Consider the following 26,157-nt stretch of genomic DNA (forward strand, 5'->3'; position numbering starts at 1 on the left):
GCTGTAAAATCCAAACAAAATTTATAAATTGGCAGAATCTCTCCTCACTGGGATCGGTAGTTGCCATTTGAAAAAAAAAGAAGAAGAACAAAATTTAAAAAGAGAAGTCGATGTAAACATTTCTATGCGTAATTAAATCAATGTATTGTAGAAAATAAAAAGCACTCAAATGTAAAGAAAATAATTTCTGAAAGTGTCTCCATCGATTTTTTGATGAAATTGGAAAAGTCAAATTCTAGGTGTGATTGTGTCAATTAATGTCAAGTCGAAACTCGAAATCAAAATACTGTCAGTGTCATATGATAAAAAATAGTCGAGTGATGTTTATTTTCATTAAAAAAGAAAAACTTATCTATAAATTCCCCAATGGCTTTGTTTAATTTGTAATGGATAATTTGAGCAACCGTATAATAGAATTAAAAAGTAAAAAATGTCGGGTGATACTGTCCAAGGCTTGCCCCATATTGAGGCTGTCGACGTCAATACTGTAGTGAATGAAAATAATATATTATGTGATTTATCTAGTGATTCAGGCGCTGAAACCTTAGAATCATGTTCTGCGACGTATCCCCCGTCTTCCGATTCCGAAATATCGCCTTTAAAGACTCCTGATATTGATAAACAGGCCAATAATGAAAGGGCTATAGAAGTTGCGGAAAAAGAAAGTAACTCAGCCTTTCCTGTATCGATAAGCCCAGATAGCGAACAAATTAGCTTTACATGCTCTGAAAAACAAAGTCTCGATGACTGTAATACAGAAATTAATACAAATCAAATGGACGAAGATATTTGTAAAAATAATCAAGTTTCAGAAAGTCTATTAGTATGTGAAAATAAATCTCTATCCACTTCTGAAGATAATCTCAGTGACATTGTATACAAAGACAATGATCACTTGAACAAATCAACTACAAGTTTGAATGTAATTGATGAGAAATTCACAATACAATCATCGCTCAGTAGGAGCGCTGATAATTTAACGAATGTCGAAGGAACCAACGAATTGGACACTGAACAAATTTTGAATGAATTCCAAAACCAAAAACACAAAGTTGTTGCAACACAGAAGATATTACCAGACAATGTGCAAATAGATTTAAAAAGTAAAATACCGAAAGAGATTCTATCTCAAGATCTAGGCAGTATAGTTCGAAACGTACACGGCATCTTCTCTTCCGTTAGCGGTAGTTTAAAGAATGCATATAACAACCAAAGAGTAACACAAAAACCTGTAAAAACGAAGCTCCCGCAAAGCAAAGTTCTAAACGATATATTTGAAGATGCAGAGGATAAAATCGTAGATAAACCGGAGATTCTTCCTGAAACAACAGATATAGTTAAAACAGAGGAAATAAACGATAAAGATATTAATAAAGATGTCTTAAAATTGCAAATAGAGTCGTTAGAAAGAGTTTTAGCGGAGCAGAGAAGAGATAATGCATCGTTACGAGAGAAAGTTAATAGGCAAATAGAAGAGTTACAAACAAAGGACCAGGCTTTCAAGGAGTTGGAAGTTAAAATTGATTTGGTAATATATTTCATTATTATTAAGAAATACATATTTATATATTTGTGTGATAGAATACTTGAAAGAAAAAATATAATGTATATTAAAAGTAATTTTATAAAGTAATAAATAAAGTATTCACATGAAAATTTTTTCACAATAAAACTAAATTTTGTTTGCTTTCTAGTAAAAATAATGACTAATTTTTGTAAATTAGTAATAATCAAAAGTCTTTTAGTTCATAAATATATTTCATGTTAAGTATAAACCGCATGCAAAAGCTACATCACCACAAAATTTCATCAAATTATGTACCAAAATATCTGCCAACCCACACTTGGCCAGCATGAGGGATACATAGGCCTGTGCCATAGTAGGCCCGTGTATATGGGCTGATGATGAAGTAACAAAAACAAACATAAATCTTTGCATTCTTACAAACTTTCACATCCTATGTCTATCCTTTCCATCATATTAATATTATAAACGCGCAATTTTGTAAGTATGAAATGGATTCTTTCAAGTAAAAACGACTGAACGGATTACAATGCAATGTGGTATGTAGGTAGCTGAAGATCCAGAATAAGACATAGGTTACTTTTCATCTCGAAAATCCCACAGGAACAGGTACTATGCGGGTTTTTCTTTGAAAACGCAGGCGAAGCCGCGGGTGAAAATCTAATTTATAGAGGGTTTTGTAGGCTTTCTCTTTAGCTTTTGGCTATATAACTTTCAGATGTCAAAACGTACAGAACAAGCGCAAAGGGAAAAAGACGCGGCCGTTATGCGTTACGCGAGCCTCGAGTGCACTGTGATCGAAGCGAGGAAGACCGCTGAAAATGCTGTCAAAAGTGAACGGTCAGCAATTGCTGAGAAAGAGCTGCTGGTGAATAAGCTGAAGACGGCGAGGGAGGAGAAACAGAGGATATGCCAGTTGTATGATGATAAGGTGGGAATTGGTTCTTTATGTGAAACTACACACACACACACACACACACACATATTTATACTCTTTATGTGAAACTATACGGGATTTCACACACACACACACATATTTATACTCTTTTGTATAAAATTAAGTTTGAAAACAAAAATATACAATAATTAATTCGTCTGAATACTTAATTCGACTGGCCGGTTGGTTGGCTTAGTTGGTAGTGATCCTGCCTTCCAAGCCACTGGTTGTGGGTTCGATTCCCACCCGGGGCAAATATTTGTGTGATGAACACAGATGTTAGCTCTGTGTCTGGGTGTTAATTATCTATATAAGTATTTATTTAGAATTATATATGTATATCAGCCATCTGGTTTCCATAAAACAAGCGAAATCTTAGTATGGGATCAGATCGTGCCGTGTGTGAAAATTGTCCCGAAATATTAAATATGTATTAAAAAAAAGACGGGTTGCACTCCAGGAATGCCAGCAGAAGTGAAAACTTGATTATTAACGTTCAGCATGTTTGATATTTTGGAATGGTATCTGTCTTACGCTTTTTCGATCAGGCCACGTGTCCTGACGCGAGTTTAAGATTTTATACCCAATGCCGCTAAAGAAGTTTTCACTTCAAAATTCAAATATTAATATTATATTTATTCCAGTGTCATGACCTAGCGAACAGTGAAAAAGAAGTGGCGAAAGTTCGGGAAGATCTCAAAGAGTTGGAGGGACGCTTGAAATGGACTCAGAGCAAACTTCGAGCTGAAATGGATGCCTATAAGGTATAAGGATTACTAGCTATGCCCCGCAGTTTTACCCGCAGTGCTCCTCTCCTGTTGGCCTTAGCATGACGATAAGCCTAAAGCCTTCCTCGATAAATGGGCTATCTAACACCGAAAATTTTTCAAATCGGACCAGTAGTGCCTGAGATTAGCACGTTCAAACAAACAAACGAATTCTTCAGCTTTATAATATTAATTATAGATTGAGTAGACAAGACAGACATTGTCTTAGTAATTTAAATGTTGCCATATGTAAGAATCGTTTGGAGCTAACAGATAATTCATTTAATTTGCGCCAAGTCGCGTTCTGGCATACATTCCTTACCGATCAGGGTTGCCTGGAAGAGATTGCTTTTAAGCAATAAAGCTGCCTTTTAGTATGTATGTGCCGTGTGTTTTCATCGTATCTTAATTGTAATAGCTTATTTATGTTTGGTATATTATGTACAATAAAGAATAAATAAATAATTGTGACTGTCAAATAATAGGTAAATAATGTGCAATAAAATAATATTGCAACTTTAAACTGAGATATAACTTCTCTTTCAAGTTAGATCAAACTGCACACGGGGTGCAAATCAAATTATAAATCGGTTCAGTAGTTTAGGAGTCCATTGTGGACAAACAACGTGATACGTAATTTTTATATACATACTAGCGGTCCGCCCCGGCTTCGCCCGTGGTACCTACATGTTTAAACTATCCTATCTCTCAAGTTGGATTGAACTGCACATGGTGTGCGAATTTTATTATAATCGGTTAAGTGGTTTAGGAGTCCATTGAGGACAAACATTTTGACACGAGATTTATATATATTACTAGCTGTTGCCCGCGACTTCGTCCGCGATTACGTCGTTTTAGGTCATTCGTCGTTTAAAAAAAATACGTGACACTTTATTTTTGAATGTTCTTAATTGTCTCTTATAAAATTTAACTACATTAAAATTGAACACTCTGAAAATCTTAAAATCGGAGAAAATTGAAAATCTGAGGAAAACATGAAGGAATGTGATTTAAATTCTACATTACTTAGTATTTCAAATAATAATCTAAATTAAATGTAGATTAACAGTTTGAGCGCACCGTTATAGAATATGTACCTAAGTATTAAATTACGTTAGTTTACATAGTAACAAAACAAAAACACGATGACTTTCTTTCGCGCTCGGTACCACAAACTAAGCATGTTAATGGTACGTGGCCCGCGTCACTTGACCCCCCGCGAGTTCCCCTCCTTTGCTATGCGAAAATACATTCGTCGCCCTGCTGTAGGAAAAATTGTAATACTGTGGCCTGGGCGTTATACACGCCCAGGGAGTTCCTGAGTGCCGATAGACATTTATAACAATCTTATATTAATATCACCATCTTGAGGAAAAGCTTCTAATGTCGATTTAAAACTGCATACATACGAATTAACCTGATGAAACGTGTTCTAAAATTGTGAAATGAGTTCAGTTTTAAATTCGAGAAATATTGATAATTCTTGTATTCGACTATTCGTTGTAGTCGAATACAAAATATATTTAAAGAAACTTAGGTTGGCCTTCAGGCAAAAGGGATCCTATCAAATGGTAAACTTGACCTTGTATCTTAAAAGTAAGCATGAAAGGACCTTCTGATAATTGTTGAGCATCAAAGGATCATTTGAAACGCACTACTATAAGAGCGAATATTGTCTAAGAACTGTTTAGATTGCACGTCATGTTCCTCTAAAAGTAGTGATTTCAAAGGTTCCGGTGTATCTTCAAACGAAAGCCGACTCCTTACTCCACTTTAAAGCATTACAAAAATAACATACTACGTTAATATCGCCTATACAGAAGATGATCTGTAATCAATTGTGAGGTTATAAGAAAACCCACTTTTATATTTGTCGGACCCCACCACCGAATTCGTAGATTGATCTTCTATGTTTACCTCTAAGTCATTAAGACTATGCGAAATCTGTCTGCAGTAAGAGGGGCCTCTCGCTATTCGTCCGTTTCCAGAGACCGAATAGTTTCAATTCTTAATCTTTCATTAAACAAACTTAATAATCGTTTTTGTCTCAATTAATTGTAATATTCGCGTCCCTACTCTAGTCATTGCTTATGCTCATGTTCATCTTCAAGAGATCGAATAATATTATGGTGCACCCTATCATTTGTCAAACGGTCTTCATATTGAGTAAAAGTTTCAGATTCTCGAGATAAAATGTGACGGCCGTGATCAGCTGTGAGACGTTATACCCTCTCAGTGAAGGTTTCGGTCTCACGGGATAGTACATGCCGTTCGCGGTCAGCTGTGAGCCGCAATTCTCGTTGTGAAGCGGTTTCAGGTTCTCGGCATAACACGTGTTGTTTTCGGCCTAGAGTATACCTCTAACGATTCTTGAGAACTCTTATTTCTCATTTTCTTAGCTTTGCTCGAATTTCGAGATAAAGATTTTTTAGGTGGCACTGATGCATGAAAATAAAAATTGAGTTAAAACGGACTGAGAGTGTTATAGACAAATATAATCAGAAAGCTTCGAACTCCTAAGCTATCGGAAGTTACACGTGTTATTGTGAGTCAACCATAAAAGATAGACATTTATGATGTCGGGAGATATTTTTTATATAATAAGGAGAACATTTCTTTCTGAATACATGATTTCTGTGTAGCTTTAACCATTAAGGTTGCACACGCGACGAAAGCTTAAAAATGGAGTTACTGCTCTGCTCAGGAATATGAAAAATAATTGTACCAAGTTTCGTTTAAATCCGTCGAGTAGTTTTTGTTTCTATACCGGTTATACGGACAAAAATTTTACTGTTTGCTTCTTTGGCATCAGTGTCGATCCCTAATCACCCCGTGATAGTTATTTAGGAAATATATTTCATGTACAGATTTAATATACCTAAGTATACATAATATATTTAGATTCCAATTTCCATGTAACGTTAAATTCGACTATACAATAACTAACAGACAACGCAGGTTACTCTCGTTTCCGTAAGTTGAGGCGGCTACATATTCGGTCCTCATAACATCACTTTTAGTGAACGAAACGACAGCGCGGTTTAATTCGATGCCAACACCATCAGAAAAAAGGAAATATTTTTAATTGTGAAAAAATATTATGATTTACACTATTTTAATATAAAATATATGGCTGTGAGTGTGTAAAAATAAATCCAGCTAGTTTCACATCACACTTATGTTTATAATTAGCTATACGACATGAAAATATACATATTAATTACCAAGCAATAATCATACAGGTAAATACTGAACAAAAGTATTAACAGTCAAAGTTTATTTTTACTAACATTTAACAACACCCATGTAAATGATGAAGAAATGATAATTATCAACGAACTAACCTTTTCTATAATACTTAACACAGCACATTTTTTAAATTATCTTGCTCAACTCTGCTCAAAAATTTGAGGGTTTTGTTGGAACTGTAATGTGTCAAAACTATGATATATCTAAACTACGATACAACTTGCATGCGGAAATGCTCATTACAATCAGTGAATTTAAAGAATAACTAACAACAACTATTCAATTTTATTGAGCTGATGAATATCTTTTGCCTGGAAGAGATCACCGCTGCCTAATAAATATACTGTGTTTTTTTATAAAATCGTAACATAATTTCTTTTATCTACTAAATTTTAATAAATAAGTTCTTTTTGTTATTTTTATCTAAAAATGATCTTGAGCTTATATTAGGCAAAAGTATACATTAACTTTTTATAATTTCAGGACCGCACCTTAAATGGGGTGCTCGGAAAATATGCCTACGGATTATTAATAGAGAAATGATACCTACGTAACAAAGTTATGTTGGTTCCATTTTATTTATAAAATATAATGAAAATGGGCAAATATAAAACATATTATGTAAAATGATTAAAAATAAATAAATGAAGCAACTACGATTCAAAGAAAACATCTTTTTCAGTGTGAAAATGCTCTAAGCAATCCTGGATGATGAGTAGGTATAATATCATGTACTCTCATCCCAGTACGGTCGGTACCTCGATAGCCATAACGATAAATATTATAATCAGATAACAGCAAAGTCAGAATAAAAATCATAACTTGTACAGTTGTGAGTGCAAAATTTATGTTTCATTTGGCAATAACATTTTTTTCGGTACTAAAACGTAGTAGTTTGATATGTGGTTGGCTGCCCCTCCTCTCCTTCCTGAAAAATATCCTCCAAAATTTCCCGAGATACTTCCAATGATTGAACCATTGGACGTTGGACATTAACTTCAGTCAAAAATTGACGAAGCGGATGATTACTAATTTCCACTTAATCCTTGCTGCCACTATCTTCATCATCAAATCATCAATTTTCAAGTGTTGTTGTAAAATTGTCAGCAGAAATAGTCTTCCAAAGGCGATATAATTTTATGAACATTGAATCTGTAAATAAAAAATCAAACGTTAATAATTGTAAATCAATAAAAAAAGCTACTTACATATAAAATTTTATCAACAAGCTACTGTTCCCAACGCACCTCAAAATCTTGTAAAAGTCAAAAAGAATTCATCATTTTATTATTTCATTCTAAAAGTGTAATATAAAACCATTATAAAACCAATAAAAAACATGAATTGCTATCATTATAAAAATAAATACCTATAAAAGTAACAACTTACCTTTTGTGGGAACGCATGGTGAAAATTCACAAAACACGAAGATTGAATTTGATATTTTTGGTTTTATGACATTTATTTTAATTTTATTTATTTATTTATTCAAATGCTTTATAAATATAAATTTATAAATAATAAATTTATAAAGAATAGAAACATTCGATCACGAAATTATGTGGGTTCGAGTCCCGCCTCGTGATCGAATTTTTTCTATTCTTTATAAATTTATAAAACACGAAGATTAAAAATGTAACCAATGAACACAATCAATATTAGATTAATTGTAATGGTGTCTAGTTTGACTTAAAATAATAAACATCTACCCTCACTTTTAAAAATGTAGTATATTCACACGAAATATAAGCGCACCTTATAGGGAAGGGAAGATATGGGTTAAAGAGTTAAATAAATAACATGATTATATTTAAATTATTAATTTTCAACAGTTGTTCAGTAGTGATAACATGTAAATTGATTTGATTTTTACGAAATCTCATAGATGGCGCTGTTTCAAATTTGTCTTTATACTACTAAATTCATTAAACTGTTTCTCTGCCCAAATTACGTAAATGACATAGTTTTTATTTTGTAAAGCTAGATAATAGCATGGCTTACTCGAAACCAACATTTAAACATGAGTCTTTAGATTGTACGCTGTCGTAGTACACGGAAAATGTAAGAAAAATAAAGGTTCACAGCTCCTCCCGCGAAGGTGATATCATGATAATATGTTTAAACTATCCTCACCCGACCTCTTAGGAATATTCATGCAAAATTTGAAGTAAATCTATGCAGTACTTTCTGAGATTAGCCCGGAAATACATACAGACAAACAGACAAACAGACAAACCGACAAACAGACAAAAATTCTAAAAACTATATTTTTGGCTTCTATATCGATTATAGATCATGGATCAAGTATTCTTTTAAAAAAATATTCAATGTACAGTTTTGACTTTCCTACGATTTTATTATATGTATAGATTAAGATTAAGATAAATATTATATATATGTATATTGTATCTATACTAATATTATAAAGAGGAAAGGTTTGTGTGTATGTATGTATGTATGGTTTTCACGCATAAACTACTGGACCGATTTTGATGAAATTTGGCACAGATAATCTTTAGACCCTGAGAAAGAACATAGGCTACCTTTTATTGCAAAATATGTACCACGGGCGAAGCCGGGGCGGACCGCTAGTATTATATATTTCTTTGGCACGCCCTTCTGCCCAAACCGCTGCACGGATTGTGCCTTATGGTGAATTTACATCAAACGAGCGATTGCTCATTCTAACCCCAAATTATTATAATACATACTAGATTTCCGCGCGCGGCTTCGCCCGCGTTTGCAAAGGAAAACCCGCATAGTTCCCGTTCCCGTGGGATTTCCGGGACAAAAACTATCCTATGCGTTAATCCAAGTTACCCTCTATATGTGTGCTAAATTTCATTGTAATCGGTTCAGTAGTTTTTACGTGAAAGAGTAACAAACATCCATACATCCATACATCCTTACAAACTTTCGCCTTTATAATATATATTAGATATTAGATACCGGTCAAATGTGGCTACTTGACCACATTTTTTTACTTTTTCTTAGCTAACTTATTTATCTTAGATTATGGATTGGTCTCCGCGCGCGCGCTACGACTAGATACCGCCGGCGTACTTGAAAAATGCGGCAACTTATAGTACGCCGAATTCGGCGTACCCAAGCCAGTCGTGTCACAAGCATTGTGTGGAGAGGGTCAACCGATAATTTATAAAGATTTTGAACAAAATCTGAAGTAAAATGCCTATTTGTGTCATAAAACTATTTAAAAATAATACAACAAAAAATAAGAAATACACTGGGATCACGTACCATCACTAAGTATCGTATTATTCGAAATTTCTCCTTTACTTCGAAAAATTTTTCTACGAAAATACGACGCCATTCAGTGTTGCCGTATTGCATATCCAAAAAAATACACGTGGTTGAGGAAATATTTTAGCAATAATTTGAACTTTTATTTTCAATACTATTACTAACACATGTATAAAAAAGTATAATACAATAATTTATTTCTGTTTAACCATGTTTAACTGATTCATATATGTAATATGTTTTTTTTTTTTATTTCCGTTTTTTTACTTTTAAACAACCTTTGTGACTATAGTATAGTAGCGTCGCAAGTGGATTTGAGTCACATGTTCATGGATTCGATTCCCGGCCAGGTCAGGATGAAAAAAATATTTTTAAAACTTCTTCCCAAGATGCCAGATTTCCCATTTATGAGGTAAAATTTATGTAGCTGGCAGCCCAATTCTTCACACACACTAGCGTCTTTACAAATTGCCTAACACACACTACAGAAATGAGTTGCCGCACTCACAGAGCTATTGTTTTTAGGTGGGGCGGTATCTAGTCGTAGCGCGCGCGCGGAGACCAATCCTTAATCTAAGTTATTTATATTAAACTTTTATTAACATTTTATGATTTGTTCATGTCATGAATGATTTCATCATTCACTTTTACTAGGTATTTCTTTAAAATATATTGAATCTGACATTATTTACAAATAAACGTAATACAGGTCAAGTTGACACTGATGTGGTATCTTGACCTTGCACATCAGTTTTCATAGGTAGATGCTTAACATTCTTGTTTAAGGCTAAGTTGCTATTACTTTTTAATTCTTCGACTTTTTAAATATTGCAGCCCGAAGCCTTTACAATAAACTGTTAGGCTCTGGCTACCTGGTCAAGTTGCCACGGGATTTGTAATGATTTCATACAAAGCATTACATGTCGGATAGGGTTGTCACAAACAAGACACAAATTTTAATGAACTATTTATTTATTAAACTAAATTTAATACATATGTATATGTATATTACTTAATACTTATAGGTATTTATTAATAGGTAAGGAAACATTTATTTTTCATTAGAAATATGCTAAATCGTTGTCATCAAAGAGAGTATAAGTATCTGGATTGTCCGAAATTTGCAGCAAATTTATTGATTTTACTATGCAAAACTCGAAACAGATAAAAAAAGGAAAAAATGCAGTCACGTTATTTTTTGTGTCAACCCTAGGCGTAGGTCAAGTTGCCACGCAGCGGTCAATGGCAACTTGACCTAACCTGAGGCATCAATGCCCAAGCAAATATTTCGACAGATGAGCCTAAAGTTGGATAAGTTCCCACTGTAAAATTAATCTCTAGGGTTTATTACACAACATATCAAAACTGTACTCACCTGAGATGTGCAGTTTAAGCTCTACAAACATAATAATACTGACACCGGCAAAAGATCCTTAGTCACAGTCACACTTCGATACGTTATATTGCGAGAACCAACAGCGTTACCGCTTTAAAATTAAAATATGTTGCCAATTAATATTTTAAAAACCTACCAACATCGATACGTTAGGTCAATTTGCTTTCAATTCTACAAAATTTGATATTTTGTGGTTAAACGGAAGGTGTGGTCAAGTTGCCAAGTAAAGGTCAAGTAGCCACATTTGACGGTATATTATATAATATTAGATATTAGATGTCAAATAATTTTAGTGTAAACAGGCGTAGAGCATTATTTCGTTTCTTAGTGCGTTCGAAAAGATTCTATGCAATGTTATAAATACTGAACAACACTGAATACAGGTTGTTATCACAATTCGTGATCACGAAAGGAAGCTCTAGATCTATGTTTGTTTGATGTAAATGCACTGTTATGTAATGTCGTTGTAATCATCAGAATTTTGGTAGTAACATAGACTATATAGACTATAAATTTATAAAGAATAGAAAAAATTCGATCACTCATCGGGACTCGAACCCGCATCCTTTTGCGCCATTCCGGGGCGGATGTCTGACCAACTCAGCCACTCGTGACCGCCAGAGCGATCGAATAAAAAAAATTGAAAGAATAGAATAAATTCGATCGCTCTGGCGGTCACGAGTGGCTGAATGCCCCGCCCCGGAATGGCGCGAAATGATGCGGGTTCGAGTCCCGCTGAGTGATCGAATTTTTTCTATTCTTTATAAATTTATATTTATAAAGCATAAAACAATAAATATCAATAACATAGACTACATAGAAAAATAATTATAATTCTTGTTTCAATTACTTTCCTAGGAAAGTGCAGAACGAGCGGAGAAACTATCGCAGCAAGTTACCGAATTAGAAGCCGCTAAAGAAACTGCGTGTATCAACGCATCTGACTCTGCAAGGGCTAAACAGTTGGGTAAGTTAATGCACTTAAACTTGTTCTTTACTAGCTTCTGTCTGCGGCTTCGCCCGCGTGGTGTTTTGATATAAGGTAGCCTATGTTCTTTCTCAGGGTCAATCATTTCTTTCAAGATTGTCTGTGCCAAATTTCATCAAAATCGGTTCAGAGGTTAAAACGGGAAAACGTAACATACAGACAGACAGAGTTACTTTCGCATTTATAATATTAGTAGGGATCTAATAGCAATAACTTTTTTTCGCATTGATTTTTGTACGCTGTATAGTTTTAATACTATAGTCTTTGGTTTTGAATATCACTACATGGTATAAAACAAAGTCGCTTTCTCTGTCCCTATGGGCGAGGCCACAACACTGCGTTGCGGCGTCGCGTCGTAAAAATCTACGACGCCGCAGACTTTTAAAATGTATGATACATAAAGACATTTTAAGTTTGAAAAATCAGATGTTTTGCGCGAAGTGACAGTAGTACCCACCTCAACGCTTCGCTTATGAGGCGTGCAAAATGTAGTTATATTCACACGAATTATAAGCGCACCGCGTCGTACATTTTTACGACGCGACGCCGCAACGCAGTGTTGTGGCCTCGCCCTATGTCCCTATGTATGCTTAAATCTTTAAAACTACGCAACGGATTTTGATGCGGATTTTTTAAATAAGGTAGACTATAGACTATAGAGTGATTCAAGAGGAAGGTTTTAGAATAGAATTTATTAGGTTTTAGACAAAGCGGGCGAAGCCGCGAGCGGAAAGCTAGTATACTATAAGAAATTACACGAGAGGCCGGGTTATTATTATTATTTTTTTATTAATAAAGTGAGGGTAGTTGGGTCGAACGTCGTATAAACAACGTCCGAGCCCCTAGGCACGATTCATACGAATGCGCCACGAGTCAAAGGAAAACGGCAATTTATAGTTTTCGACAGCTAAACATATTGTTTTGACAGGAAATAGTGACTACTATTCATCCACAAAAATATTAAATCAAAAGTTACGTCTAACAATACTTCTATTTTATCTTAATGCAAATATTTCAGAATCAGAACTAAAAGAGAGTCAAGCTGCCCTAATTTTAAGGACACATGAAAAAGAAGACTTCGAAAGAAGACTAAATACAGCATTACAGCAATTGGAAACGTGTAAGAGGGAAAGAGACGAAGCTAGCAGCGCTCTCGCTCACACACAGGCTGAGGTGAGAAAAAAAGCAAAATTATATATTGATTATTAATTTAAAAAAGTGCGTGTGTGCCGAGCACAACTGCCAGAAATGAAACTTCTTTGGCAAGTTTCAAAAATGCCAAATGGTCGCCTTACTCCATGACCTAACGCGCGCTAAATCTTGTATAGTAGTGAACCATTTGATGCTTGTCGTACAAAATTTATCTGCAAACGATTTTTGAAGTATAACTTCTTTATCGGGGTTGTAAAAAAAATTTAAAAAGTTTAGTAATTTCATCTTTTTCTTATCTCTACCACGCGTGATTCGACGTATTTCTGTAAAGTTGCATATATTAATTATTTTTTGAAAAATAAGGTCATAAAGAAGTTTCACTTCTTACGCACTAATAATGTTACACGCACACATTTTTTTTTATAAGGTGCAATGACATAATATTTATACATATAACACATAGGTTCTCTAAAGCATATATTTTTTTTTGAATCTGTAACGGCTCAAAATAACGTTATTTTGCGATGATTTATGTCTTTTACTCCCACACATTTTTATTTTTTTTATCATACATTTTTTACATACAATAAAAAAAATCATGTAATTCATAACTTACCTTTATTATTAAAAAAAAAGACGGGTTGCACTGGGGGAGTGCCGGCAGAAGTGAAAACTTGATTATTAACGTTGAGCATGTTTGATATTTTGGAATGGTATCCGTCTTACGCTTTTTCGATCAGGTCACGTGTCCTGACGCGAGTTTAAGATTTTATACCCATTACAGAAAAAGTGCTCAACGCCGCTAAAGAAGTTTTCACTTCAAAAATATCACACGTTCCCATACCTGAGACAGACGTATACATTTTCAGTTGGAGCGAGTGAGACAGCATGCGTCCAGTCTTGAAGAAGAAGCGGCTGAATTAGCCGCTTTAAGAGCTCAAGCAGCTTTGGCTGATACACTCAGTTCACAGTTGCAGAGGTGAGATACTTTTCACATAAAGTTTCCTTTACATAGTGTGGAAATTTTCGATGGGCCCTGGAGGGAAAATATCGATGGAGGGAAAATACTTGAAATACTGATAGCAAATTTTGCTGAAAGGAAATTCTTGTTTTTTGGTAATATTTTACAAAAGAAAAAAATGTTGTGTAGTTTTATGAAACCACGGTAAAAGTGAAACTGTTCGAACGGTTCTGAACACTGCTTTGTGTATCGCGGCTGCCGAGTAGGTATACCTACTCGGCAGCCGACCGACACGCGACATGCGCTACACAGACCAAACAGTTTGAGATGATGTAATAAAAGTTTCACTTTAAAAATTATCTATTAAAAGTACCGATATAAGAGCTAATAGCTTATAGCATACTAGCTTTCCACCCGCGGCTTCGCCCGCGCAGTCAAAGAAAAACCCGCATAGTTCCCGTTCCCGTGGGATTTCCGGGATAAAACCTATCCTATTTCCCGGGGTAAAAAGTAGCCTATGTCCTTTCTCGGGTATCAAAAATCTCTATACCAAATTTCATGCAAATTGGTTCAGTAGTTAAGGCGTGATTGAGTAACAGACAGACAGTTACTTTCGCATTTATAATATAAAATATTAGTATGGATTCAAAAACAAAATACATGCAATGATTTTGATAAAACATTTCAGCTCGTTTTAGAAATGTGCCTGATTTAGTAAAAGCTTACTATCACACTGTTAGGCCCGGCGCCGATTTGACCAAGCACAGCGCAGCACACTTTTCATTAACCGACTTCAAAAAAAAGGAGGAGGTTATCAATTCGGCCGGTATGTTTTTTTTTTTTTTTTTTTTATGTATGTACACCGATTACTCCGTGGTTTCTGGACCGATTTACGTGATTCTTTTTTTGTTCGATGCGGGATGGTGTCGAATTGGTCCCATAAAAATTTTATTCGGATAGGCCCAGTAGTTTTTATTTTATGAGCATTTTTGTCTATATTTGTAAATGTTGCAAGTGAAAGTTTGAAGTCGGTTGTTTTTAACGCAGTTATTGACTTGTTGTCAAACTATTATCGACATTGTCCTCATTAAAATAATGTTCACAAAAGCGCAGCGCGCTTCCTTTCGCGTATGACGTTTCGATGCTCCCCAAAATAATTTGATATTGAATTTTATTTTAAGGAAAACAATGTCGAAAATAGTTTGACAATTAAAAAAAATGGTTTTCTGTAAAGTCGGTTTACTGACGATAGTTGAACGTGACAACGTCCGATTGTGCTTCTTGGTCGCTCGTTCCGCGCTCTCGCTTGTACTTCAAGCTTTACTTGGAACGCCTCAGAGCGAGGTAACGCCGCATGAGTCATATTTTTTCGTGCGTGCAGCCGGCGCTATCGATTTATAAGACTTTGTCACGTCAAAATGCGCTACGCTTCGCCATATCTACGCCGGGCCTTAGTATGCATTTTCTGAAAACTTTTTGCTAATGTCTGTTTTTTAATGTGTAATGTTTTTTATACCATCAGAAAGTAGAGATTTCAACGAACACAATGCCCCCCGACTTTATGTAAAAAGTTGATATACACGCACGCGCGGTCTAACCCCATTTATCATCGAACTAGCTTCCGTCCACGACTTTGTACGTGCGTCCCCGTTTTTCTCCGTTCCCGCAAGAATTTCGGGAAATCCTTTCTTAGCGGATGCCTACGTCCTAACATCTACCTGCTTGCCAAATTTCAGCCCAATACGTCCAGTGGTTTGGGCTGTGCATTGATAGATCACTATATCAGTCACCTTTGAGTTTTCTATATATAGATGTATGTTTATCAGCCATTATGTTTCTATAATGGGATCAGATCGTGCGGTGTATGAAAATTGTCCTGAAATATTTATTTATTTAAAAAATATAAATCTCCAGGGAAACAGAACTCCGCTCGCAAGCGGAAGACGCGTTGAACGCGGAACGAGCTCGAGGCGAAACTTGCGCTAAACGTGAAGCGGCTGCTTTAGAGCACGCAGCACGACTCACCGCAACACATGTCGCGGAGAGAGCACGGGCTGCACACTGCGAGAATACGGTAATATTCAAATAAAAAAAAATATCTGTTTCGGGTATTTATTCAGACACTACACCACTAGACGGTACACAGTATAGTGCACTTAAAAGTACACTACATAATACAATAAACTGCAATAGACAGTACACTAAACAGTAATCTACACTGTCACTAGACAGTACACTACACCATATAGCAAACTGCAGTAGATAGTACACAACACCAGACACTACAGTATTCCATAGAGTTAACTGCACTGCACTGCACTATACAGCCGCACGACTCACCGCCACACATGTGGCGGAAAGAACACGAGCTACACAGTGCGAGAATACGGTATAGTATTTAAATAAAATAAAAAAGACGTGTGTCACTTGGGGACTGCCGCGGTAAAGCTATTGCATGCTATGCCTTCAAGCCACACCTCCGTGTTCGTCGGAGTGGGGAGCGTGAGGTTTTTCGTTACGCAATTTCTGGATTCGGTCCCCGCGCTCAAGGCCCGCGATAGAAGCTATGCAATAGCTTAAAAATGTGTGCGTGTACTAGTGTACACACGTAAGAAGTGAAACTTCTTTATGACCTTATTTTTCAAAAAAATAATTTACTATATGCAACTTTACAGAAATACGTCGAATCACGCGTGGTAGAGATGAGAAAAAGATGGCGCGTAACGGAAAAATGTCACGCGTAACGAAAAAAATGTTACACTAAATTTTTCCAACCCTGATAAAGAAGTTTCACTTCTAAAATGTGTCTCCGTCTCGGATGTTTATTCGGTAAACTGCACTAGACGTCACACTAGAAAATACACTTGACATTCAGTATAGTGCACTATAAAGCACACAATACAATAAGCTGCAATAGGCAGTACACTAAACAGCAATCTACACTAGACAGTACACTGCACTATACAGTACACTATACTTGTACACTACACTAGACAGAATATTACAATGCAATGGATAGTACACTATACTATAGACAATATACTAAACTAAATTATACACTGTACTAAACAGAACACTACACTATGCACTACACACTAAACAGAACACTACACTATGCACTACACACTAAACAGTACACTATACTATGCACTACACACTAAACAGTACACTACACTATGCACTACACACTAAACAGAACACTACACTATGCACTACACACTAAACAGTACACTATACTATGCACTACACACTAAACAGTACACTATACTAAAAAGCAATACGACTCACCGCCACACATGTAGCGGAGAGAGCACGGGCTGCACAGTACGAGGCCACGGTAATATTCTAGTAAAGAAAATATATCTGTTTCGGGTATTTATTCAGACACTACACCACTAGACGGTACACTTAACATTCAGTATAGTGCACTTAAAAGTACACTACATAATACAGTAAACTGCTGACAGTACACTACTACTATATGGCTTTTATAATCTTATGGTGACAACTTTTGTTTTTACAATTCTTCACATAACCTAAAAATTTCATCCTACCGTGATTGACCAGTGTCGATAATTAAAAAAAAAAATTATCAAGCCTAGTCTAAATTAAGGATGGTTTACGTTACACCGTGCTGCGACCGGGCCCTGTCCGAGGCTCGATAAAACATTATTGAAGTGAAACTTTATCGGGGTTGGAAAAAAATTGTGTAACATTTTTCCGTTACGCGCCATCTTGTTTTTATCCCTTACACGCGTGATTGACGTATTTCTGTAAAGTTGCATATAGTAAATTATTTTTTGAAAAATAAGGTCATAAAGAAGTTTCACTTCTTACGTGTGTACACTAGTACACGCACACATTTTTGTTTACTTTTTATATGAAATAAAATCTCTTTCTTAATCTTTTTATATAAAATACGTTACCGTGGCCGTGGGCACAGTGTTGAAATGTGTATATAGTATATCGTTTCATTTGTTGCCCGGATCTTGCACGGCCCGGCTCCGTCACGGTAGCGTGACTCATGCATAATGGTTTACAAAAATTTACTATCTCTTTCATATAATTTTATTATTATTGACGTGATAACGTTTTTAAAATCGTTTTAGTCGGGTGTCATGATCAGAAACTTGTGTCACACCAAAACCTCACGAGCGCGATCGCAGGTATAACGAGAGAGAGACGGACCGATCTCCCGTCTCATCTCGAGCGCTGCCACCAATAAGACGTTATCACGTACACATCTCGATCGTAAACCTACTTTTCAAACAACCAATTTTTAACACACTCTTAGTAGTTTCATCTGTATGTGACCGACTCCTTCATACTCGATTTTAACCCACTTTTTTCTATACTAATATTATAAAGAGGAAAAGTTTGTAAGTATGTATGTATGTATGTATGTATGGTTTTCACGAAAAAACTACTGGACCGATTTCAAAAATTCTTTCACCATTAGAAAGCTGCATCTTTACTGAGCAACATAGGCTATATTGCATTTTCAAAAAAATTAGAGATCCTTACCAAAAATGCAATAATGTAACCCAAGGTGTAAAAAAATCCTCAATAAAACTTCTGTCATCGCGTGCGCTGCGGAATCTATTGAAGATAGAACAAAAAAATGTTCTACGGTATTATAGAATGGATCAATATCTACAAGAAAGTCCGCGATACCATATGTCCATCTTCAGTAGTTATGTTACTACAACAACTTTTTTACGTTTTCAAAGTAAATAGAAGTGTCGACAGTAATCAAACCATGTTATCCATACACATATATTAATCCTTATCCCATTAAATGATGTTTTATTATAGACTGTTTCAATACCAGCAAAATACTTTTTAAATGAAAAGAATTGGATATTCCATTCAAAAGATATAACGAATTTTTAAAAGTGTCAATCTACAGAAAATAGTAGGTATACTGTTCGAGCAGGCCGTAGTGCGGGGGTCACGGAGGAATTCTACCAATATGCGTCTTGACGGAACACAGTGGGGTTTTGGTCGGTAGGAATCAGACATAACCCACGGCCCCTCTCCCGGAGGCCGTGGGTATCTATGAAAGATTTCCCCACTAAAACAAAAAAAAAAAGGCCGTAGTGCGGGACGGGGTAAAGGTGATTTTCATGTGATTAAAAATTAAACCTATAGTCCGACCTATAGTAGACTTTTCACTGTAACGATATCGCTATCTATGCGGGTGAAACCGCAGGGCATTGCTAGTTATTTCATAAATTTAAAGCTTGTTTTTCAAGTGAAACTTCTTTAGGCGCGTTGAGAGTAAAATTTTAAGGTTGCGTCAAGGCAATATCGTCACGTCATGGAGTAAGGAGACGATTTGAGTATCTTTGAATCTTGCCAAAGAAGTTTCACTTCTGACACTTGTGCTTCGTACACACGATTTTTTATTTTCTTTAATTAATATTAGTTTTAGAAATTACAGTATACATAAATTTTCTAAATATTACAGGCGCAAGCGTTAGCTGCCGACAACGCATCCCTCAGAGAGAAGGTAGCGGGTTTGGTTCTCGAAGTGACCAAATTGGAAGAGGCTTTACGTGAAGAGACTGAAAAGAGGAACAAGGAGACTAGAGTACTTGCTAGGAAGGTAATATTATAAAGCTGAAGAGTTTGTTTGTTTGAACATGCTAATCTCGGGAACTACTGGTCCGATTTGAAATATTCTTTCGGTAGGCTATAGACTACATATCCTCTCGCTAAGAAGGAACGGAGCAGTGCGGGTAAAACCGCGGGGCGCAGCTATAACATAAACAAATGGCGGTTTAATTTGTGGCAATATGAATCACTACATAGTATAAAACAAAGTCGCTTTCTCTGTCCCTATGTCCAGGCACAGTCTCCTAAACTGTGCCTCAAATTAATAAATAGAGCGAGTCGCTCACACAATGACCCGCCCGTGTTGACGGGCGGCGCTTGAAACCCACTGCAGGGGGCTTCCCGCCCCGAACAGTGTTCCCCACGCAGCCTCCTTGCGGAGGCTGCGTGTGCGAAGATCCCAGTCGTCGTGTCCCTATGTCCCTTTGTATGCTTAAATCCCTAAAACTACGCAACGGATTTTGATGCGGTTTTTTTTTATAGAGTGATTCAAGAGGTTTGTTTTGTATATTATAATTTATTTGGCGAAGCCGCGGGTGATAGTGTACAATATTTTGTAATAAGATGATTTAAGGGTTACGTTTCCAAAGGAAACAATACCATAAACTCAAAACTCAAACATTTATTTATTCAATTAGACTTCTTCTAGAAGCACTTTTGAAACGTCAATACATATTTTTACATTAACCACCGATTCGGAAAGCAGTATCTACGGAGAAGAATCGGCAAGAAACTCCATAGTTGCTCTTTTAAAACATATCAGTATTACAATTTAATTTTACAAAATATGTAACTGTATATTATCATAATATGCCAGAGAACTGTCCTGTGGTTTTTACGCGACAACCCTCCATGGGTTTTTATCTTCCATATATTCCTTAATGCTGTAATAGGCTCTCTGAACTAATACGTTTTTTACATAATTTTTAAATTTAGCACTACTAAACTCTTTGATACTATGAGGAATTCTGTTGTAAAAAAGTATACCTTGGCCCATAAATGAGTTTTTAACTTTCGCTAACTGATAAAATGGCATTTCAATTTTATTTCTGTTCCTTGTGCTATAACAGTGTCTATCTCCTACTCTTGTGTGTAAGTCTGCATTTTTGTGTATATATAAAATGTTATTAAATATATACTGTGATGGTACAGTGAGGATACCAGTATTCTTAAAGAGATCTCTAAGTGAGTCCCGAGCACGTAAATTATATATAGAACGAATGGCTCTTTTCTGTAAGATAAATATAGTTTCTATATCTGCTGCCCTGCCCCATAGTAGAATTCCATAGGACATAATGCTATGAAAGTAGCTAAAATAAACCATATAACTAAGACTATTACTAGATACTAATAAGGCGTCTGCCTTAAACTAACTATTCTGAAATTTTCATCCAAACGTTTCGAGCCGTTCCACACTGATCGACAGACAAACAAACAAAATTTTCAGGTAGCGGAATTAACAGAAGAAGCGGCAGAAGCGAATAAGAAGTGGGAGTGGGAGAAGGGAGAAGTGGGAGTGCTTAAGAAGAAACACGCCAGTGCCATAAAGGTGAGTATACACTGGGCGTACTGATTTTATATGTTTTTTTTTAAGTATTTATATCTTAATATATATAAATCTCGTGTCACAATGTTTGTCCTCAATGGACTCCTAAACCACTTAACCGATTATAATAAAATTCGCACACCATGTGTGCAGTTCAATCCAACTTGAGAGATAGGATAGTTTAAACATGTAAACACGGGTGAAGCCGGGGCGGACCACTAGTATATTATAAATATTTACTTGTACATGGAAAAAAGAGAGAAACACTTAAATTTTGTATACATATTTCATTTTCTCAAAATTTTCTATCTGACAAATTATATTAACATTTCGATATTATTTAATGTAACATTTAATCATCACTACATAGTATAAAACAAAGTCGCTTTCTCTGTCCCTATGTCCCTTTGTATGCTTAAATCCCTAAAACTACGCAACGGATTTTGATGAGTTTATTTAATATATAGAGTGATTCAAGAGGAAGGTTTTAATATATAATTGATTAGGTTTTAGACAAAGCGGGCGAAGCCGCGGGCGGTAAGCTAGTCTCGATATATGATAGATAAGGTTTAACAAAAAGAGTCTTAGGCGCGGGACATATACAAGCGCCGCGCCGCTTAATGTTATAAAGAGGAAAGGTTTGTATGTATGTATGTATGGTTGTCACGCATAAACTACTGGAGCGATTATGATGAAATTTGGCACAGACAATCTTTAGACCCTGAGAAAGAACATAGGCTACCTTTTATTGCGAAATATGTACCACGGGCGAAGCCGGAGCGGACCGCTAGTTATTTATATAAAAGTACTAGCGGTCCGCCCCGGCTACGCCCGTTTAAACTATCCTATCTCTCAAGTTGGATCGAACTACACATGGTGTGCGAATTTTATTATAATCGGTTAAGTGGTTTAGGAGTCCATTGAGGACAAACATTGTGACGCGAGATTTATATATATAAAAGTATATGTATTTCTTTAGGAATTAAATCGAGAACTGCAAAGAGCGTTGAAACGCGTCGAACAGTTGGAAGCTAAGATGCCGCAAAATGGTGATAGTACATCTATAAGAACTGGTGAGTGTCGTAAGTTCTAAACTATCTCCTATCCTGGATTCGTTTTTGCCCTATCAATCACAGAAACTTTATCAACACGAACCAGTAGTTCCAAAGACTAGCGCGAAAGAAAAAAAAAAATGTGTGCGTGTACTAGAGTACACACGTAAGAAGTGAAACTTCTTTATGACCTTATTTTTCAAAAAATAATTTACTATCTACACTAATATTATAAAGAGGAAAACTTTGTTTGTTTGTTTGTTTGATTGATTGTAATGAATAGGCTCATAAACTACTGGACCGATTTTAAAAATTCTTTCACCATTCGAAAGCTACATTATCCACGAGTAATATAGGCTATATATTATCACTCTAAGACCAACAGGAGCATAGCCACGCGGGTGAAACCGCGCGGCACAGCTTGTATACAATATTACAGAAATACGTTAGTCTCACGCTCGTCGCTTCGCTCCTCGCTACCTATTTAAATATTTACACCAGCCGCTGCTGCAACTCGCTCGCTTCGCTCGCTCGGCTCGTGCGGTAGTTCAAAAGTTAACCTAAGATGCTCGTCGCTTCGCTCCTCGCTACCTATTTGAATATTTACGCCGGCCACTGCCTCGACTCGCTCGCTTCGCTCGCTCAGCTCGTGCGGTAGTTCAAAAGACCAAGGGAGACGCCAAAAAATTCGAGTTATATAGAGTTTTCAACTTATAAAGGATTTCGACTTAAGCGGATTTTGATTGGACATAAAGAGTTTGAGGTTTATTCTTATAAATATTGAATTCACAAAATCATAATTGAACACCAATCAAGCAAACACGTGTTAACGTGAGTCATAGATTTATTATCGTATACTCCTAAAATGTTTTCTAAGAAACAATACTGTACTTACATTGTCGGCAAGTTCTTAAAGGCGGTAACTTATTTTTGTTCGAACAATAGAGGTAATAAATATAAATTCCTAATGTCGAAATCTCGAAACAGTCAGAAATTAATGACGCACATAGTTGATAGTATATACATATTATGACAGAGGTTAAGCTTAAATAACTTGAAAAATAAATAACATGATCTCGCCCACGTGTTGGTGTTTTAAAAAATTCAATCAAAAACTGAGGTTAACTTTAAATACAATTTTAGAAAAATAAATACCACAATCAACATTCAAGTATTAGAAAAAATTGATACCATAATTCCACCCACGTGTTAGTGTATTGAAAAATACAAACAAAAGTGAGGTTAATCATAAATTATAACTTAGAAAAATAAATACCATTATTACACCTAAGTATTAGAAAAATAGATGTAATTACTTATTTACTTTTTTTAGAAATTCACTGGAATTAGAATTAAAACAAACCCTTTGATTTTGCTGATCACTTTAATATAACATGTATTATAGTCACGAGTACGGCGTAACGCAAAAATGTCACGAGTACGGCGTAACGCAAAAATGTCACGCGCGCGGCGTAACGCAAAAATGTTACACAAAATTTTTGTCCACCCCCGATAAAGAAGTTTCACTTCAAAAACTCTTTTTCTGTATAATATAAAGTGTAGATTCTTGTTTATATTTTCTGCCCCATGAACTATTCATGTTTAGTAACTCCTATTTAAATTGAGATAATTTTATTAAGGGCTGATTTTTCAATCCTTGGTTAAAACTTATTCATCGAATAACGTATTAAACTACCATTTCAAAAATGTATTCTACTTGCCCGTATTTGACAGATTACAGGTGACATTTTAAAATGTTCGTGTAATACTTTATTGGACGGATAAATTTTAACCAAGGATTGAAAAATTGGCCCTAAGAAGAAATGAAACTCATTGATAGCGAATTTTTATCATAATAGTTACTTGGTAAAAAAAAACTTTCCAAGTAGACACAAATAAAACGAACCAACAATAATTAGAATCCAATCGTTCTTGAGTTGTGGTACCTAACAATACTTTCTTTTTTATAAATAACATATATAAATAATAAATATATTATAAGAAATTACACGCGAGGCCGGGTTAAATATTAGTTTGAATGTAATAAGAATGTACTGCGATTCTACACAGCTACCTAATTGATGTAGGTAGTTGATAACAAATCACAGCAAGTCAACGACTATTAGCAAAGTGAGGGTAGTTGGGTCGAACGTCGTATAAACAACGTCCGAGCCCCTAGACACGATTCGTACGAATGCGCCACGAGTCAAAGGAAAGCGGCTTTTTATAGTATTCGACAGCTAAGCATGTTTTGATAGGAAATAGTGACAACTATTCATCCACAAAAATATTAAATCAAAAGTTACGTCTAACAATATATTTTTAACTTGCAGGTTCAGTAACATCACTAAGTAGTGGGGAAAGTGCGCCCCACGAAGAGAGACTGACAAACGGACATACAGACAACTTGCCAGATATACAGGTAATATATACATACATACATGTATAGGTAATTTGTATAAGTGTCATGTGTTAGCAACCGATATATGAATTTGATATTTTTGGTTTTACGGCATTCAAACGCTTTACAAATAAAATTTATAAAGAACTAGCTTTCCACCCGCAGCTTCGCCCGCGCAGTCAAAGAAAAACCCGCATAGTTCCCGTTCCCGTGGGATTTCCGGGATAAAACCTATCCTATATCCCGGGGTAAAAAGTAGCCTATGTCCTTTCTCGCGTATCAAAATATCTCTATACCAAATTGCATGCAAATTGGTTCAGTAGTTAAGGCGTGATTGAGTAACAGACAGACAGAGTTACTTTCGCATTTATAATATTATTATGGATAAAAAAAAATTATTTATAAAGCATTTGAATGCCGTAAAACCAAAAATATCAAATTCAACAAAAAGGTCGTGTTCCATCGTTACAATATTGTATTCATTGAAAAAATGTGTGCGTGTACTAGTGTACACACGTAAGAAGTGAAACTTCTTTATGGCCTTATATTTTTCAAAAAATAATTTACTATATGCAACTTTACAGAAATACGTCAAATCACGCGTGGTAGGGATAAGAAAAAGATGGCGCGTGACGGAAAAATGTCACGCGTAGCGAAAATATGTTACACTAATTTTTTTCCAACCCCGATAAAGAAGTTTCACTTCAAAAAATTTTGATATTGGTTGAGATGGTTGTTAATCATCTCAATAGATGGCGCGCGGTGTGTCCCTTAGACACATAAAACTGAAAGAATAGAATAAATTCGATCGCTCTGGCGGGTCACGAGTTGGTCAGGCATCCGCCCCGGAATGGTGTGAAAGGATGCGGGTTCGAGTCCCGCTGAGTGATCGAATCGATCTTAATATCCAATCTCAATGGACTCCTAAACCACTTAACCGATTATAATAAATTCGCACACCATGTGCAGTTTGATCCAACTTGAGAGATAGGATAGTTTAAACATGTAGGTACCACGGGCGAAGCCGGGGCGGACCGCTAGTTCTTTATAAATTTACAAACCGATACATGTACAGACGAACTTACATGAACTTAAGTGAATAAACAAAATAGAATTTTCAATTTAATGTTTACTTCACAGATTAAAACTGGCAATATATTCGAAAAAATGTTTCCTAAGGTATATTTTTCATGTCAATTTCTACAGTAAAATAGACTTATTTAAAACAGAAATATTTCTTATATTTTTGTGTATAGTAATAGTTCCTCTTGTAATAAATAGTATTGATATTTAGGCGCGTTGAGAG

The 26,157-nt window shown here is 35.7% G+C and overlaps 1 protein-coding gene across 1 annotated transcript in view; it reads left to right on the forward strand.

Annotated features, from left to right (window-relative positions):
* Positions 1-278: 278 nt before the first annotated feature.
* The window catches only part of LOC149896232 (coiled-coil domain-containing protein 186-like), a 32,214-nt gene continuing 6,335 nt past the window's right edge, over positions 279-26,157 (forward strand). The window contains exons 1-11 of the mRNA XM_090117828.1: positions 279-1,528; positions 2,244-2,456; positions 3,107-3,226; positions 11,994-12,102; positions 13,142-13,296; positions 14,145-14,254; positions 16,151-16,310; positions 19,707-19,844; positions 21,300-21,401; positions 22,378-22,471; positions 24,784-24,872. Coding sequence (XP_089973954.1) covers positions 431-1,528; positions 2,244-2,456; positions 3,107-3,226; positions 11,994-12,102; positions 13,142-13,296; positions 14,145-14,254; positions 16,151-16,310; positions 19,707-19,844; positions 21,300-21,401; positions 22,378-22,471; positions 24,784-24,872 — 2,388 coding nt within the window. The 5' untranslated portion in view covers positions 279-430. The remainder of the gene's footprint in view (positions 1,529-2,243; positions 2,457-3,106; positions 3,227-11,993; positions 12,103-13,141; positions 13,297-14,144; positions 14,255-16,150; positions 16,311-19,706; positions 19,845-21,299; positions 21,402-22,377; positions 22,472-24,783; positions 24,873-26,157) is intronic.

The sequence above is a fragment of the Colias eurytheme genome, chromosome 29 (assembly GCF_061535395.1).
Source record: "Colias eurytheme isolate Ceu_HAF_F1 chromosome 29, ilColEury1 Martin Lab GWU primary, whole genome shotgun sequence".
NCBI lineage: Eukaryota > Metazoa > Arthropoda > Insecta > Lepidoptera > Pieridae > Colias > Colias eurytheme.